This window comes from Pelophylax lessonae, assembly GCF_965119305.1.
Source record: "Pelophylax lessonae genome assembly, chromosome: 6".
NCBI lineage: Eukaryota > Metazoa > Chordata > Amphibia > Anura > Ranidae > Pelophylax > Pelophylax lessonae.
In genome coordinates, this window is record NC_138773.1 from 31775215 (window position 1) to 31793054 (window position 17840).

Below are 17840 nucleotides of genomic sequence, written 5' to 3' on the forward strand. Positions count from 1 at the left end.
CAGCTCCATCTACTGGCCATAATGGCGTATTTTCCTGAAATACATCAATAAAAACAAATATGCATTATTGCCACTAGATGGAGCTGCCGATCATGCAAGATAATCATATTTTAAAACCAATAGTGTTCAGTGGTGGGGTTTGTGTGAATGCTTAAGGTTCCTCAGCTCCATCTAGTGGCCATAATGGCATATGTTCCTGAAATACAACAATAAAAACAAATATGCATTATGGCCACTAGATGGAGCTGCCAATCATGTAAGATAATCATATTGTAAAACCTATAGTGTTCAGTGGTGGTGGTGTTTGTTTACATGCTTACGATTTCTCAGTTTAATCTCGTGGCCATAAGGGCGCATGTTCCTGAAATACAACAATAAATATAATCATGCATTATGGCCACTAGATGGAGCTGCCGATCATGCAAGATAATCATAGTGTTCAATAGTGGTGTTTTTGTGGGAATGCTTAAGATTCCTCAGCTCCATCTAGTGGCCATAATGGCGTAATTTCCTGAAATACAATTATGGCCACTAGATGGAGCTGCCGATCATGCAAGATAATCATATTACCATACCTGCCATTCATTCATGGTGCTTGTGTGAATGCTTAGGAATATTTTATATATATAGACCCCCCCCCCCGGGGGACAATAAACAATCATCTTGTATATAGACTATATTTGCTGATCTCTGAGTTTTGTTTCTAATATAAATAAATGAACAGAAACGGGTTTATAAAAACAAAACACAATTTTATTTTAAGGCCCGTCTGGGCTTTACAAAGGGGGGGCGGGGGCGTCCTTCCTAGCGGCGGTCTTGGAGGAATGTGAGCGGGTGCGCTGGTGGGAAGTGAGCTCCGATTCTGATGAATGGGAAGAGAACCTTTTTATTGGACACAACGGATTGAAGATTCACGGTGGGCGCAGGAAGCGTCATTAACCCCTCGCTGGCCAGGGGGAGAGGGGAACGCCATGCTCTGCAATGCGTCCCTGCCCCCACAAGACGAGAAAAGGTTAAATAGAAAAACAAAAAGATCCATGTTGTGCGCCTGCGCAGGATCTTATATATATATCTATACATATATAGATATATATATATACACCTTCTATACATATATATATACACACAGTGATTGGATAGCAGCTTCCTTCTTGTTCGGAGGTGTTCGGATGTTCCCATGATGGCGATCTGCAGGGGAGAAAGACCCGATTAGTAAGAATGACAATGAGGAAACTACAGAGAAGGTCAACTTTGATTCCCCACAGACCCCGCCTCTAATTATACAGGAACCGCCCATCTCACCCCTTTACTGGTTTTCCCCACAGACCCCGCCTCTAATTATACAGGAACCGCCCATCTCACCCCTTTACTGGTTTTCCCCACCAAGACCCTGCCTCTAAATATGCAGTGGATGCCAATCTCACCCCTTTATTAGTTGGCCAGATCTAGCCCCTGCCACTAAATCTTTAGGGACTTGCTGTCATGCCTACTGTACTGGTTGGCCCCACATAGACCCCGCCTCTAAATGTGCGGGTCAGCCCATGTTGCCCATTTCACTGGTTGGCCTCATTGAGACCCTGCTTCTAAATATGGAGGGGAACACCCATCTCACCGACTTTACTGGTTGGTCTTACCAAGACCCTGCCTCTAAATATGTGGGTAACACCCATCGTGCCCACTTTACTTGTTGGCCCCACCTAGACACTGAATCTAAATATGCAGGGACTGCCTGTCTTGCCCACTTTACTAGTTGGTCTCACCCAAACCATGCCTTTAAATTTGTGGTGGTCCACCCATCACACTCACTGTACTGGTTGGTCTCAGCCAAACCTTGCCTTCAAATTAGCAGGGACCACCTATCTTGCCCACTCTACTGGTTGGCTCCATTTAGACCCCCTTCCCCACTAAATATCTGGAGACTGACCATCTCAACCACTTTACTTGTTGACCCCACCAAGACCCTGTCTCTAAATATGTGGGGAACACCTATTGTGCCCACTTTACTGGTTGGCCCCACGTAGATACTGACTTTAAATATGCAGGGACCACCAAGCTCACCCACTTTACTGGTTGGTCTCCCCTAGACCACTCCCCTAAATTTGTGGGGATAGCCTGTCTTGCCCACTTCACTGGTTGGCCTCACCAAGACCCTGCCTCTAAATATATGGGGAACACCCTTTTCTTGTTGGCCCCACCTAGACACTGCATCTACAGTAAATATGCAGGGACTGCCCATCTTGCCCACTTTACTAGTTGGTCTCACCCAAACCACGCCTTTAAATATGTGGGGTCCAACCATCATGCTCACTGTACTGGTTGGTCTCAGCCAAACCCTGCCTTCAAAATCGCAGGGACCGCCTATCTTGCCCACTCTACTGGTTGGCTCCATTTAGACCCCCTTCCCCATTAAATATCTGGAGACTGACCATCTCAACCACTTTACTGGTTGGCCCCATCAAGACCCTGTCTCTAAACATGTGGGGAACACCTAGTGTGCCAACTTTACTGGTTGTCCCGATGTAGATACTGACTCTAAATATGCAGGAACCACCCATCTCACCAAATTTATTGGTTGGTCTCACCCAGACCTTGCCTCCAAATATGCCCTGACTGCCATCTTGCCCAATTTGATGGTTGGACCCACCAAAATCCTCCTCTAAATATGTGGGGATGGTCCATCTCGCCCATTTACCTAGTTGGTCCCATCAAGATCCTTCCTCTTAATATGTCGTGTCTGACCATCTCACCCACTTTATTGGTTGGTCTCATCCAGATCCTGCCTCTAAATATGTGGGGAACACCCATCTCACCCACCTTATTGGCTGGCTCCACCTAGATACTGCCTCTAAATATGCAGGGACCGCCCATCTTGCCCAATTTACTGGTTGGTCTCATCAAGACCTTGCCTCTAAATATGTGGGGACCACCCATAATGCTCATTGAACTGGTTGGTCATACCCAAACCCTGCCTCTAAAAATGCAGGGGGCCCACATTACTGGTTGACCCCATTCACACCCTCCCCCCCCAAATCTGTGGAGACTGACCATCCCACCAAGATCCTGCCTCTAAATATGTGATTACCATTCATCTCACCCACTTTACTGGTTGGCCTCACCAAGACCACGCCTCTAAATATGCAGGGACCGCCCATTTTGCCAACTTTACTGGTTGGTCTCATCCAGACCTTGCCTCTAAATATGTGGGGACCACCCATAATGCTCATTGAACTGGTGGGTCATACCCAAACCCTGCCTCTAAATATGCCGGGGCCCACATTACTGGTTGGCCCCATTCACACCATCCCTAAATCTGTGGAGACTGACCATCTCACCCACTCTCCTGGTTGGCCCAACCCAGATCCTGCCTCTAAATATGTGATTACCATTCATCTCACCCACTTTACTGGTTGGCCTCACCAAGACCGTGCCTGTAAACATGCAGGGACCGCCCATCACGCTCATTGTACTGATTGGTCCTGCCCAGAGCCTGCCTGTAAACATGCGGGGACCGCCCATCATGCTCATTGGCTCATTGTGCTGATTGGTCCTGCCCAGAGTCTGCCTGTAAACATGCGGGCACCGCCCATTATGCTCATTGGCTCATTGTACTGATTGGTCCTGCCCAGAGTCTGCCTGTAAATATGTGGGGACCGCCCATCACGCTCATTGTACTGATTGGTCCTGCCCAGAGCCTGTCTGTAAACATGTGGGGACCGCCCATCATGCTCATTGGCTCATTGTACTGATTGGTCCTGCCCAGAGCCTGCCTGTAAACATGTGGGGACCGTCCATCATGCTCGTTGGCTCATTGTGCTGATTGGTCCTGCCCAGAGTCTGCCTGTAAACATGCGGGGACCGCCCATCATGCTCATTGGCTCATTGTACTGATTGGTCCTGCCCAGAGTCTGCCTGTAAACATGCAGATACCTCCTTACTGGTTGGACCCACCCAAACCCTGCCTCTAATATGTGTGGTCAGCCCATCTCCCCAACTTTTCTTGGCCCCATTCAGACCCCCCTCTAAATATGCAGGAGATGCCCACCTGCAGCACCTAAAGGATAAATTCACCTTTTATAAATAAATAAATGCACATCTTTTGGCAGGTAAAACATTTGCATTTATTATTTTCTTACACTGCAACCTTTAACATTGAACCCAACAATCAGCAGATCATTGGTGCAATTCTATGATCCTGCAAACTTCTCTCTGCACTACAGGAAGAATCAGTGACCTATGAGAGCGAACAAACACCCTGACAGTTCATTGAGGACTACAAGCCGCCTACCACAGCTGATTATGGATTATTGGCTAATACAAGCCTGCAGAGCATTGCGTTGTGGTCTATTGGCTAATACAAGCCTGCAGAGCATTGCACTATGGCCTATTGGCTAATACAAGCCTGCAGAGCATTGCACTATAGTCTATGGGTTGATACAAGCCTGCAGACCACTGCATTAGGGTCTATGGGCTAATATTAGCCTGCAGAGCCTTACGTTGTGGTCTATTGGCTAATTCAAGCCTGCAGAGCATTGCACTATAGTCTATGGGTTAATACAAGCCTGCAGACCACTGCATCAGTGTCTATGGGCTAATATTAGCCTGCAGAGCATTGCACTATGGCCTATTGGCTAATACAAGCATGCAGAGCATTGCACTATGGTCTATTGGCTAATGCAAGCCTGCAGAGCATTGCACTATGGTCTCTTGGCTAATGCAAGACTGCAGAGCATTGCACTATCATCTATTGGCTAATACAAGCCTGCAGAGCTTTGCAATATAGTCTATTGGATAATACAAGCCTGCAGAGCACTGCACTATGGTCTAGTGGCTAATTCAAGCCTGCAGAGCATTGCACTATAGTCTAGTGGCTAATCCAAGCCTGCAGAGCATTGCACTATGGTCTCTTGGCTAATGCAAGACTGCAGAGCATTGCACTATCATCTATTGGCTAATACAAGCCTGCAGAGCATTGCATTATAGTCTATTGAATAATACAAGCCTGCAGAGCATTGCACTATAGTCTATTGGATAATACAAGCCTGCAGAGCATTGCACAATAGTCTAGTGGCTAATACAAATCTGCAGAGCATTGCACTATGGTCTCTTGGCTAATGCAAGCCTGCAGAGCATTGCACTATGGTCTATTGGCTAATGCAAGACTGCTGAGCATTGCACTATCATCTATTGGCTAACACAAGCCTGCAGAGCTTTGCAATATAGTCTATTGGATAATACAAGCCTGCAGAGCATTGCACTATGTTCTTGTGGCTAATACATGTCTGCAGAGCGTTGCAAAATAGTCTATTGGATAAAACAAGCCTACAGAGCATTGCACTATGGCCCAGTGGCTAATACAAGCCTGCAGAGCTTTGCTCTGGTGTATAATTGGGAATACATACTGCAATCCTAGCAGAGTATCTCACCTTCAGTGTATGAGCAGTTCCTCAGCGGAGTGGGCTCCGGTCTCCTCTATAGGGGCTGCGGAGAGAACAAGAAAAGGACTTTAGACAGAGATTGAGGAGTCCCCTTCACATGTCACAACCCAACACTTCAGATAGCAGTTCTCCTTTAAACTGGCACATTAGCCCATTATCTTTTTTTTTTTATATATATATAGAACAGGGAAGGCTTAGAACCTCTGTCAGGTTTTTATCATTTTTATCATTGTCTGTGTCCCCGCTGGAGGTATTTTTCCCACTTCCTGTCTCAGTGACCTCACATGATAAAAACCTGACATGGCTTCTGTGCCTTTCCTACACTATTACAACTTTAAAAAAATGCCCAGCATCCCACATTAAATAAATATAGTAATTTAAATGTATCAAAGTATCACTAAAGGCATTTTGTTAGTTTTGGATAGAGTGGGGAGGAATTAGAACCCCTGTCAGGTTGCATTCTGTGTCCCCCATTATGGAGAGTCGCCCTCTCTATTTGTAACGCTGAGAGTGAAAGGGAGAGAAAATCCCAAATTTTTGGTTGTCTCCAGAACAGGAAAAGAGGGAAAATCTTCCAATGGGGACACTGGCTCAGGCGAAAACCAGGGATTCCTTATCAGAGGGATTTCCTCTTACTTCCTGTTTCAGCTACAGGAGAGGAAGTGAAAGGAAATCTCCCTGATGGGATAGCAAAAATAAAAAAAAAAACTGATGGGTTATAACCCATCCAAAATGAAATAAAAAAAAGTTTTGCTTTTTGTTCTGCCTTAAGGACAATAATTTAATCTTCCAATGGATACACCAATTTCAAAGACATTTGCCCTTTGGAAAGATTTGTTTTAATTTCCTTTTGCATCTTCAGGTACAGGAAGTGAAGAGAAATGTCATTGATGGGGACACCAATAGCGGTAAAATCCTGACTGGGATTTAAACCCTTCACTGCTCCTTCTAAAATTAAAAAGAAATCTTTTGGCTGAAGTTTCACTTTAATTTCTGCCATTTGCACATACTGGTCTTCTAAGTGACAACGTATGGAGGTATGGGAAATGCAACTCTGCAACTCTTCCAGATGGTTTTAAATCTGATTGGCAGAGTTGCATCCCCCCCCCTTCCCCCGTACGTTGTCACTAAGACCCCTTTCACACAGGCGGACCGTTCAGATCCGCCTGTCCGTTTTTTTGGCGGATCTGAACGGTCCCCCCATGCATTCCTATGGGGCATCGGATGTCAGCGGAGACATGTCCGCTGACATCCGACCCGATCCGATCCGTCAAATCTGGACGGATAGAAACCCTATTTTCCATCCGTCCAGCGGATCGGATCGGATGGGATCGGGTGAGAACGGACTGACGGTCCGTTGACATCCGATCTCCCCCATAGAGATGCATGGGGAACTGTCAGCTGTCTCCGCACACAGCGCGGAGACACAGCTGTCCTCCTGCTGCTCAGCGGGGGATCGGCGGCTCGATCCCCCGCTGAGAAAAACGGACTCCGTCCAACGGACGGAGTGTGTGAAAGGGGCCTAAAAGTCCAGTATGTGTAAATGGCAGAAATTAAAGTGAAAAAGGTTTAACCACTTCTGGACCGGAAGGTTTTCCCCCTTAATGACCAGACCATTTTTTGCGATTCGGCACTGCGTTACTTTAACTGACAATTGCGCGGTCATGCAACACTGTACCCAAATAAAATTGATGTCCTTTTCCCAAAATAGAGCTTTCTTTTGGTGGTATTTGATCACCTGTGCGGTTTTTATTTATTGGGCTATAAACAAAAAAAGAGCGACAATTCTGAAAAAACAATATTTTTTCACTTTCTGCTATATGACATTCCCAAAAAAAAAAGTATTTAAAAATCTAATTTTTTTCATCATTTTAATCATTTTCAATAATATTGATGTCCTTTTTTCCCCACAAATAGAGATTTTTTTTTGGTGGTATTTGATCCCCTGTGTGATTTTTTTTTTTTTTTTTGCGCTGTAAACAAAAAAAGAGCGACAATTCTGGAAAAAAATATATATTTTTTTTTCACATTCTGCTATATAATATTCCCAAAATTAAAAGAAGAAAATAAATCTGATTTTTTCATCATTTTAGGCCAATTTGCATTTTGCTACATATTTTTGGTAAAGAAAAAATCCCAATAATTGTATATTAATTGGTTTGCGCAAAAGTTATCGTGTGTACAAATTGGGGAAAGATTTCGGTTATTTCTATTTTTTTTATTTTTTTTACTAGTAATGGCAGCGATCTGCGATTTTTAGTGGGACTGCGACATTGCGGTGGACAGATCGGACCCCTAACTGACATTTTTGACACTTTTGGGGGGACCAGTGACATTACTACAGTAATCAGTGCTAAAAATATGCACTGTTACTGTAATAATGACACTGGCAGGGAAAAGGTTAACCCAGGGGAGATGTGAGCCTAGGGGAGTGATTTCTAACTGTGGGGGGGAGGTACTTGTGAAATGATCATAAAGACCTGCGATCCTATATAGAAGGATCACAGGCGCTCTGTGTTCATTCCAGAGAGAAGAACAGTCAGCTGTGTTTACAACACCCGACCGTCCTTCTCTCTCAGCACGGAGCGACCGCATGTGGCAGGCAGCAATCCTGGCCGCCGGCCCCGTGGATCGCTTCCCCGCTGGCACAGGAGGGCTCTCGTGAACTGCTACAGGTACGGAGGTTGGCGTAGCCAAGCCAGCCTGCCGCAGTAGATCTGCGGCGGGCGGTCGGAAAGTGGTTAAAGGGTTTGAACCACAGTCAGGTTTTTACTGCTACTGGTGTCCCCATCAGTGACATTTCTCTTCACTTCCTGTCCCTGGAGGTGCAATAGGAGATTAAAAACAAATATTTCCAAAGGTAAAATTTCTTTGAAACAGGTGTCCCCATTGAAAGAATTTCCCCCCACTTCCTGTTCTGGTGACAACTGTATCATTCTATTTATTTCTTTTTTATTTTGGGGTGACAGAGCAGATAGACAGGGGGAATCTTCCTGGTTTGGACACAGACAGCAGACTTTGTTAGGATTTGGAAAGGTTGGAGGTAGGAAGGGAAGGAAGGTCTGTTCTGCACTCACTGGTGAACTTGTTTTTCCTGCGGCAGTGGATCAGGTATATGGTGAGGGTGATGACGAAGGTGAATACGAAAGCTGCGACAGCGACGCTCACGATGACCCACAACAACGGGAAATCCGCTTGTTTATCCTGAGAATCGCCTGAAAGAGAATACAACAAGAAAGTGTCAGAACTTCCTGTGAACGGCGACTCTCCGACACTCTCTGCTCTCATACACTCTCCTGTTCTTTATAAGAACCCAACACCACTTTTATCTGAGCCTGCTATCAAGAATCTGTGTGTCACAGCCCCGCCTCCTCATCAGTTATGCCACAGCTCCGCCTCTTCATTAGTAATGTCACAGCTCCCCATCATTGATGTCCCAGTCTCAGCCACAGCGTCTCTTTTATAATGTCTGCAGTCTCTGACCATCTCTTGTATAATTTTTGCAGTCTCTATCTCCTGTGTCATGTCTGCAGTCTCTGACCATCTCCTGTATCATGTCTGAAGTCTCTGACCATCTTCTGTACAATTTATGCAGTTTCTGACCATCTCCTGTATCATGTCTGCAGCCTCTGATCATCTCCTGTATTATGTCTGCAGTCTCTGACCATCTCCTGTATCATGTTTGCAGTCTCTGACCATCTCCTGTACCATGTCTGCAGTCTCTGACCCTCTCCTGTATCATGTCTGCAGTCTCTGACCATCTTCTGTACAATTTATGCAGTTTCTGACCATCTCCTGTATCATGTCTGCAGCCTCTGATCATCTCCTGTATTATGTCTGCAGTCTCTGACCATCTCCTGTATCATGTTTGCAGTCTCTGACCATCTCCTGTACCATGTCTGCAGTCTCTGACCCTCTCCTGTATCATGTCTGCAGTCTCTGACCATCTCTTGTATCATGTCTGCAGTCTCTGACCATCTCCTGTATCATGTTTGCAGTCTCTGATCATCTCCTGTATCATTTCTGCACTCTCTGACCATCTCCTGTATCATTTCTGCAGTCTCTGACCATCTCCTGTATCATTTCTGCACTCTCTGACCATCTCCTGTATCATTTCTGCAGTCTCTGACCATCTCCTGTATCATTTCTGCACTCTCTGACCATCTCCTGTATCATTTCTGCAGTCTCTGACCATCTCCTGTATCATGTCTGCAGTCTCTGACCATCTCCTGTATCATGTTTGCAGTCTCTGACCATCTCCTGTACCATGTCTGCAGTCTCTGACCCTCTCCTGTATCATGTCTGCAGTCTCTGACCATCTCTTGTATCATGTCTGCAGTCTCTGACCATCTCCTGTATCATGTTTGCAGTCTCTGACCATCTCCTGTATCATTTCTGCACTCTCTGACCATCTCCTGTATCATTTCTGCAGTCTCTGACCATCTCCTGTATCATGTATGCAGTCTCTGACCATCTCCTGTATCATGTCTGCAGTCTCTGACCATCTCTTGTATCATGTCTGCAGTCTCTGACCATCTCTTGTATCATGTCTGCAGTCTCTGACCATCTCTTGTATCATGTCTGCAGTCTCTGACCATCTCTTGTATCATGTCTGCAGTCTCTGACCATCTCTTGTATCATGTCTGCACTCTCTGACCATCTCCTGTATCATGTCTGCAGTCTCTGACCATCTCCTGTATCATGTCTGCAGTCTCTGACCCTCTCCTGTATCATTTCTGCACTCTCTGACCATCTCCTGTATCATTTCTGCAGTCTCTGACCATCTCCTGTATCATGTATGCAGTCTCTGACCATCTCCTGTATCATGTCTGCAGTCTCTGACCATCTCTTGTATCATGTCTGCAGTCTCTGACCATCTCTTGTATCATGTCTGCACTCTCTGACCATCTCCTGTATCATGTCTGCAGTCTCTGACCATCTCCTGTATCATGTCTGCAGTCTCTGACCATCTCCTGTATCATGTCTGCAGTCTCTGACCATCTCTTGTATCATGTCTGCAGTCTCTGACCATCTCTTGTATCATGTCTGCAGTCTCTGACCATCTCTTGTATCATGTCTGCACTCTCTGACCATCTCCTGTATCATGTCTGCAGTCTCTGACCATCTCCTGTATCATGTCTGCAGTCTCTGACCCTCTCCTGTATCATGTCTGCAGTCTCTGACCATCTCTTGTATCATGTCCGCAGTCTCTGACCATCTCTTGTATCATGTCTGCAATCTCTGACCATCTCTTGTATCATATCTGCAGTCTCTGACCCTCTCCTGTATCATGTCCGCAGTCTCTGACCATCTCCTGTACCATGTTTGCAGTCTCTGACCATCTCCTGTATCATGTCTGCAGTCTCTGACCATCTCTTGTATCATGTTTGCAGTCTTTGACCATCTCTTGTATCATGTCTGCAGTCTCTGACCATCTCCTGTTGTATGTCTGCAGTCTCTGACCATCTCCTGTATCATGTCTGCAGTCTCTGACCCTCTCCTGTGTCATGTCTGCACTCTCTGAGACTGAATATTCACAGAATTTTATGCGCGGCCCCTTGGTGAGGTCCGGGGCCGCACTCATGCCCCCCCCCCATATCAGGAAAGTTGACCACCACTGCTGTAAACCATCTCAGTGTCCCCGGAGCCCCGAGCAGTCTCTTACATGTCTGACAGAAGTCGTCCTTGCTGGAAATCTCGCAGAGCCGGCAGTCTTTACACCTCTCCAGATCATTGCTCCATCGGAAGCCCCTCGCACACACCGGATCTGTGAAAACAAGGAAGACATCAGAATTAATGATAACATCTTCATGGTGTGACGATACCGTCATGGCTTATAACTGGGGACCGGTGAGGTCAGCCTTCTGCTATGAAAGAGGGTGATAAATCCTAGCCTGTAACATGATAGAGATATCACAAGATTTCTTGGTGACCCCCCTCCCAGCATGTGACAGGTGACACGGTCCTTCCTCGGGGGAACCGCGATAAAGTGAAGTATAAAATCCGCATAAATGATCAAAAATAAAAAGATTGTTATAGTAAATTGCTACAATCTTATATAATCCTTAACCCCTTGTATATACGTGGCAGCTCAGGCACTTCCTGTTATGCTGTGACAACACAATGTCCCTGTCTCCCAATTGGACTCCTGCGTTGTCACCCTGTCACATGCACCCCTGATGGAGGCTACAAGCGGCTGTGCTGACACCCATTGCCTAGATAGGGTCCTGCGTTGTCACTGTCAGGAAGCCAGTCCAAAGAGAGGGGATTATGGTGTGGGTTTGTTTTTCAGGGGTTGGGCTTGGCCCCTTAGTTCCAGTGAAGGGAACTCTTAAGGCGTCAGCATACCAAGACATTTTGGACAATTTCATGCTCCCAACTTTGTGGGAACAGTTTGGGGATGGCCCCTTCCTGTTCCAACATGACTGCACACCACTGCACAAAGCAAGGTCCATAAAGACATAGATGAGCGAGTTTGGAATGTTTGAGAGGAACTTGACTGGCCTGCACAGAGTCCTGACCTCAACCCGATAGAACACCTTTGGGATGAAGTAGAACGGAGACTGGGAAGCCAGGCCTTTTCGTCCAACATCAGTACCTGACCTCACAAATGTGCTTCTGGAAAAATGGTCAAACATTCCCATAGACACTCCTAAACCTTGTGGACAGTCTTCCCAGAAGAGTTGAAGCTGTTATAGCTGCAAAGGGTGGACCAACTCAATATTGAACCCTACAGACTAAGACTGGCCATTAATGATACAATTTTCTTGAAATTTACCTTCACCTATGTAGTGCAAAGGCCTGCCTAACTGGATACAAGTGAAAGTGTTGTTTAGCTTTGAAAATTGTGCAACAAAAGTTGAACATCTATGGCCAGACTGAGACTGGGATGCCATTAAAGTTCATGTGCGTGTAAAGGCAGGCGTCCCAATACTTTTGGTTATTTAGTGTATATAGATGCCCTCGAAGAAAGTACATGTAGATATGATGATCCTGCCATGAAGCTTAAATAGACACTCCCTGTTATTGGGTGGCAACACTCATAAGTCATTTTCAATCATCTGCAACATTTTTTTTAAAAAATCCACGATGGTCCTTGTTCAGGCACTTCCTGTTATGGGGTGACAACAAACTGTCCCTATCACCTGCTAGTGTTCCATCATTGTCATTCTGTCAAATGCTCCCATGGTGGAGACTACAAGCAGCCATGCTGGTACACATTGGTCACCTGAAAGAGGCTGCAGGAGATCAGTAGCATTGAGATGGAGGAGAGGATGATAAAATGTGAATTTTCTTGAAAAAAAGCAATTGTTATGATACACAGAGCTTCAGCAAATGTCATAAAGTTCAGGTTATCAAATTTGTAAATGTAACAGTCGTGTTTTGTAAATAGATTTTAAATTGCAACATTGTACAAAGAAGAAGAAAGACGAAAAGAAGACGACAGAAAGAGGAAGAAAGAAGAAAAAATAAGGAAGAAGAAAAGAAGAAGAAAGAAATGAAGAAGATAGAAGAGGAATGAAGAAAGGCGAAGGAGAAGAAGAATGAAGCAGGACAAAGAAAGAAGAAGAAGAATGAAGTTGGAAGAAGAAAGAAAAAAAAAAGTAGAATTAGAAGAAGAAAAGAAGACAAAGAAGAAAGAAAGAGGAGGAGGAATGAAGAAGAAGGAAGAAGAAATATTAGCAGAAGATGAAGAAGACAGAAAGAGGAAGAAAGAAGAAAAAATAAGGAAGAAGAAAAGAAGAAGAAAGAAAAATGAAGAAGATAGAAGAGGAATAAAGAAAGGCGGAGGAGAAGAAGAATGAAGAAGAATGGAGAAGAATAATGAAGCAGGACAAAGAAAGAAGAAGAAGAAAGAAAAAAAAAAAGAAAGTAGAATTAGAAGAAGAAAGAAGACACAGAAGAAAGAAGAAGAAAGAAAGAGGGAGAAGAATAAGGAAGAAAGAAGAAGAAGAAAGTAGAAAAAAAATAAAGAAGAAGAACAAAAGAAGAAGAAAGAAGAATGAAGAGGAATAAAGAAAGATGAAGAAGAAGAATGAAGAAGAAGAAAAAGGAAAGAAGAAGAAAGAAGAAGGACAAAAAAAGAAGAAGAATGGAGAAGGAAGAAGAAAGAAAAAAAAGTAGAATTAGAAGAAGAAGAAAAAAAGAAGACAAAGAAGAAAGAAAGAGGAGGAGGAAGGAAGAAGAAATATTAGCAGAAGATGAAGAAGACAGAAAGAGGAAGAAAGAAGAAAAAAATAAGGAAGAAGAAAAGAAGAAAGAAAAATGAAGAAGATAGAAGATGAATGAAGAAAGGCGAAGGAGAAGAAGAATGATGAAGAAGAAGAATGGAGGAGAAGAAGAATGAAGCAGGACAAAGAAAGAAGAAGAATGAAGCAGGACAAAGAAAGAAGAAGAATAATGAAGAAGCAAGAAGAAAGAAAAAAAGAAAGTAGAATTAGAAGAAAGAAGACAAAGAAGAAAGAGGGAGTCTTAAGAAGAAGGAAGAAAGAAGAAGAAGAAAGTAGAAAAAATAAAGAAGAAGAACAAAAGAAGAAGAAAGAAGAATGAAGAGGAATGAAGAAAGATGAAGGAGAAGAAGAAGAAAAAGGGAAGAAGAAGAATGGAGGAAAAGAAGATGAAAGAAGAAGGACAAAAAAAGAAGAAGAATGGAGAAGGAATAAGAAAGACAAAAAAAGTATAATTAGAAGAAGAAAGACGACGAAAAAGAAGAAAGAAAGAGGAAGAAGAAGAAGAAGAAGAAGGAAGAAAAAAAATAAAGAAGAAGAAAGAAAAATGAAGAGGAATGAAGAAAGACGAAGGAGAAGAAGAATGAAGAAAAAGAAGGAAAGAAGAAGACTGGAGGAAAAGAAGAAGAATGAAAAAGGAGGAAGAAAGAAAAAAAGTAGACTTAGAAGAAGAAGAAAAAAGAAGAAGAAAGAAAGAGGAAGAGGAATGACGAAGAATGAAGAAGGAAGAAGAAATAGAAGAAGAAGAAAGAAGACGAAAAAGAAGAAGAAGCCTTTTACGTCGGGTTCACACTTGTACTGTACACCAACACAAAAGCGCGATGATGTGCGTTACTTCTGGCAATAACATGCGTCGTGTTAGGGCAGCCCATTGGTTGGATGCGTTTTTTTAATTAGATTTATTTTTATCGCTTTGGATGGATGCGATGGACACGTGTCTTTTCTTGTCTTTTTATGTCTTTTTATGTTTTTAAGTATGTAACTACGTCAATCATCTAGGGCTTCGGGTACAGAGGCACTCAAGAGCGGAGTTCTTTACCACATAAGAGTTATGTATTGCAGACTCTGCAGCTGTGTGTCCCCGTACGCTGTGTATATATAATTGGTGACACACGTGTTTGTTTATCTGGTGGTGTCACCAAACGCTCTGGGCTAGTGATGTCACCCACTGGTCAGAGAGATGTGGAAACTCATCTGGGGTCTATTTATACATGGCTGGGGTCAGCGCTCCTATTTGCACATGTCGTGCTGGGTCAGCAGTGTCCGAGGTTATCTCATATGTTATGTGATCACATTATGGGTGCTACACAGCCAGTGTAAACTGCCCGCAGACTTTCCAAGAAGTGTCACATGCTTGGCCTATTTGTGAGATTTCAACCGACCCAGGACAGAATGAAAAGTGATAAATCAGAAGAGGCAGGCAAATATCTGGCATCTTAAAGACAACAGTGGCAGGTATGGTGGGAACCCCTCATAATGGGCACAGCAGGTGTACAGACCCGGGAACTCAGCACAGGGATGGTGGGAACCCCTCATAATGGGCACAGCAGGTGTACAGACCCAGGAACTTATCACAGGGATGGTGGGAACCCCTCATATTGGGCACAGCAGATGTACAGACCCAGTAACTCAGTACAGGTATGGTGGGAACCCCTCATAATGGGCACAGCAGGTGCATAGACCTGGAAACTCAGCACAGGGATGATGAGAACCACTCATAATGGACACAGCAAGTGTACAGACCCAGTAACTCAATACAGGGATGGTGGGAACCCCTCATAATGGGCACAGCAGGTGTACAGACCTGAGAACTCAGCACAGGGATGGTGGGGACCTCTTATAATGGGCACAGCAGGTGTACAGACCTGGGAACTCAGTCCAGGGATAGTGGGAACCCCTCATAATGGGCACAGCACGTGTACAGACCCTGGAACTCAGCACAGGGATGGTGGGAACCCCTCATAATGGGCACAGCAGGTGTACAGACCCAGAACTCAGCACAGGGATGGTGGGAACCCCTCATAATGGGCACAGCAGATGTACAGACCCAGAACTCAGCACAGGGATGGTGGGAACCCCTCATAATGGGCACAGCAGGTGGGAGCGAGAGAGAGAAAGTGTAGTTTTGAGCTCTGTCTGCTTACCAGAGGGATTGCAGGTAAATCTATATTGTTCCCTGCCTGCCAGACAGCAAGATCTGTTAGTGAGGAGGTTATTGCTCTCAGGTGCAACTCATACTGTCTGCAGAGTGTTTCATACTGGTCCAATAGGGAGGCATATTGGACAGCGAGAGGAAGCCTGACAAATGAATGCAGAGGTGTTTGATACAGCCCTGGTAATTTGGCAGAGGAAAGTGTTTCAGTGCATGCTGGGATACTGTATAAATGCCAGGAGCACATGTGCTCGGGGTCTTTCGTCTGGAGTCCCGGAGGGAGGAGCAGCTGCCTCCTCCTCTATAGAGGTGCCATGTGGCCTCAGGTAGTCAACCTGAGGGCCTAAAGAGAGCTAGAGCGGAACTGAACCCAGAGGTCCTGTCAAGCTGACTGGAAGGGGAAGACACTGAAGAATCTGATTCTGCAGTACAGTCAGTACAGATTTTTGTCAAGGGGTCTGGCCTGATGGGGGCCACCCCTGCAGCTAGAAGGGTCACTGGACGGGTGTCAGTAAAGGGGATACTAGTGAGTGTCCTTAAGAGAATGTAGATCACCAAATCTATTGCTGGAGAGAAAGAGCAAGGAGTCCCTTTCCATACATGTGGCAGTATGGTTCAAGCTGTGCAGCTGCTTCCACAAGAAACCAGGTGAGGCCAAGTGAGAGTTGTCCTTATCCAATGTACATAGTTCCATTTGGAGTATCCCACTATTCCCTTCTCCCATCCAAGTTCCAAAATAAACACCAAAAAACCAACACACCTGGACTGATTATAGAGCAACGAGCCATTGGGGGTAAGAATGAATGTGTGATATGAACCCTAAGTGACTGTGTGCTGGTAATCAGAGGAGGCCCAACAAGTCATCATACAGCAAGCCCTACGGGGACAATGCTACATAGAGGAGACAGTTCATATTTCTGGACAAGCTTTCTGGAGATCCACTTCTTTCTAGTAGTCCTAACAGGAGTAGTAGGTGCCAGAGGCGTAACTAGAACCTTCAGGGCCCCGGTGCAAGAAACCATGAAGGGCCCCCCGGACCCCTGGCCGGGGCCCTTCCCTTCAAGCCTGGGGCTCTTCCCACTGATCCTGGGGCCCTTTACTCTAGTTGCGGGACCCTTTCACAAGTTCTGCAGTGGTCTCTCTTCCTGCCATCTTGGGGCCTCCCCACGGTGGTGGAATGCCAGTTCCCGGTCACAAGTGTGACCTTTGCGATCCTGGAAGTTCACCCACTGGTGTCAGTAGTTTTTATTTTTTGGTATTTTAATTGTATTTGTTATCATTTTATTTTTTTACAATGTCACTGACTATGACTCTGTCCATTCAGAAAAGGAAGGAGCTAGTAAATTACATATTTACCTGCCCCTTCCTGGTTCTCTATTGTGACACATCCCCTGCAGCAGCCGGCAGGAGAGGGAAGGGAGCACAGTGGGGGGGGGGGGGGCAACACAGTGGGGTTGGGGGGACCAGGAGAGCACTCAGGGGCCCAGAGACAGCAGAACACAAGTGAACTGGATAGGAGGAGTGGCGGGGGCAGAATACAGAGGAACAAATCTCCTCCATTTTCCTCCTTCAGCTACAGAAGGAAAAAGGAGGACAGTGATTTCTCTACATGCTGCCCCTGCCGCCCTCCTATCCAGGTGTACAGGGGAGCCACACAGGCCCTCTGGAGCATGGGGCCTGGTTGCAATTGCAACCCCATGGAGTTATGCCCCTGACTTGGACTGAAAAAAGAAAGCAGATATCTGCTTAGAGCAGAAGAGGACAGTAGAGCTCTGCTTAGAGCAGAAGAGGACAGTAGAGCTCTGCTTAGAATAAAATAAGAAAGTGGATTTCAGCCTGGACTAAAAGAAGAGGACAAGTCACTGTTTGGATTAGAAGAAGGGAGTGGATCTCTGCTTGGACCAGTAGAAGGGAGTGGACATCTGCTTGGACCTTTAGAAGGGAGTGGACCTCTGCTTGGACCAGTAGAAGGGAGTGGACATCTGCTTGGACCTTTAGAAGGGAGTGGATCCCTGTTTGGACCAG

General features: G+C 45.2%; 1 protein-coding gene across 1 annotated transcript in view; it reads right to left on the reverse strand.

The window, feature by feature from the left end:
- Nucleotides 1–731: 731 nt before the first annotated feature.
- The window catches only part of TNFRSF12A (TNF receptor superfamily member 12A), a 38050-nt gene continuing 20941 nt past the window's right edge, over nucleotides 732–17840 (reverse strand). Inside the window, exons 2-5 of the mRNA XM_082260128.1 lie at nucleotides 11101–11202; nucleotides 8513–8650; nucleotides 5424–5478; nucleotides 732–1188 (exon numbers count right to left, since the gene is read on the reverse strand). Coding sequence (XP_082116254.1) covers nucleotides 5426–5478; nucleotides 8513–8650; nucleotides 11101–11202 — 293 coding nt within the window. The 3' untranslated portion in view covers nucleotides 732–1188; nucleotides 5424–5425. The remainder of the gene's footprint in view (nucleotides 1189–5423; nucleotides 5479–8512; nucleotides 8651–11100; nucleotides 11203–17840) is intronic.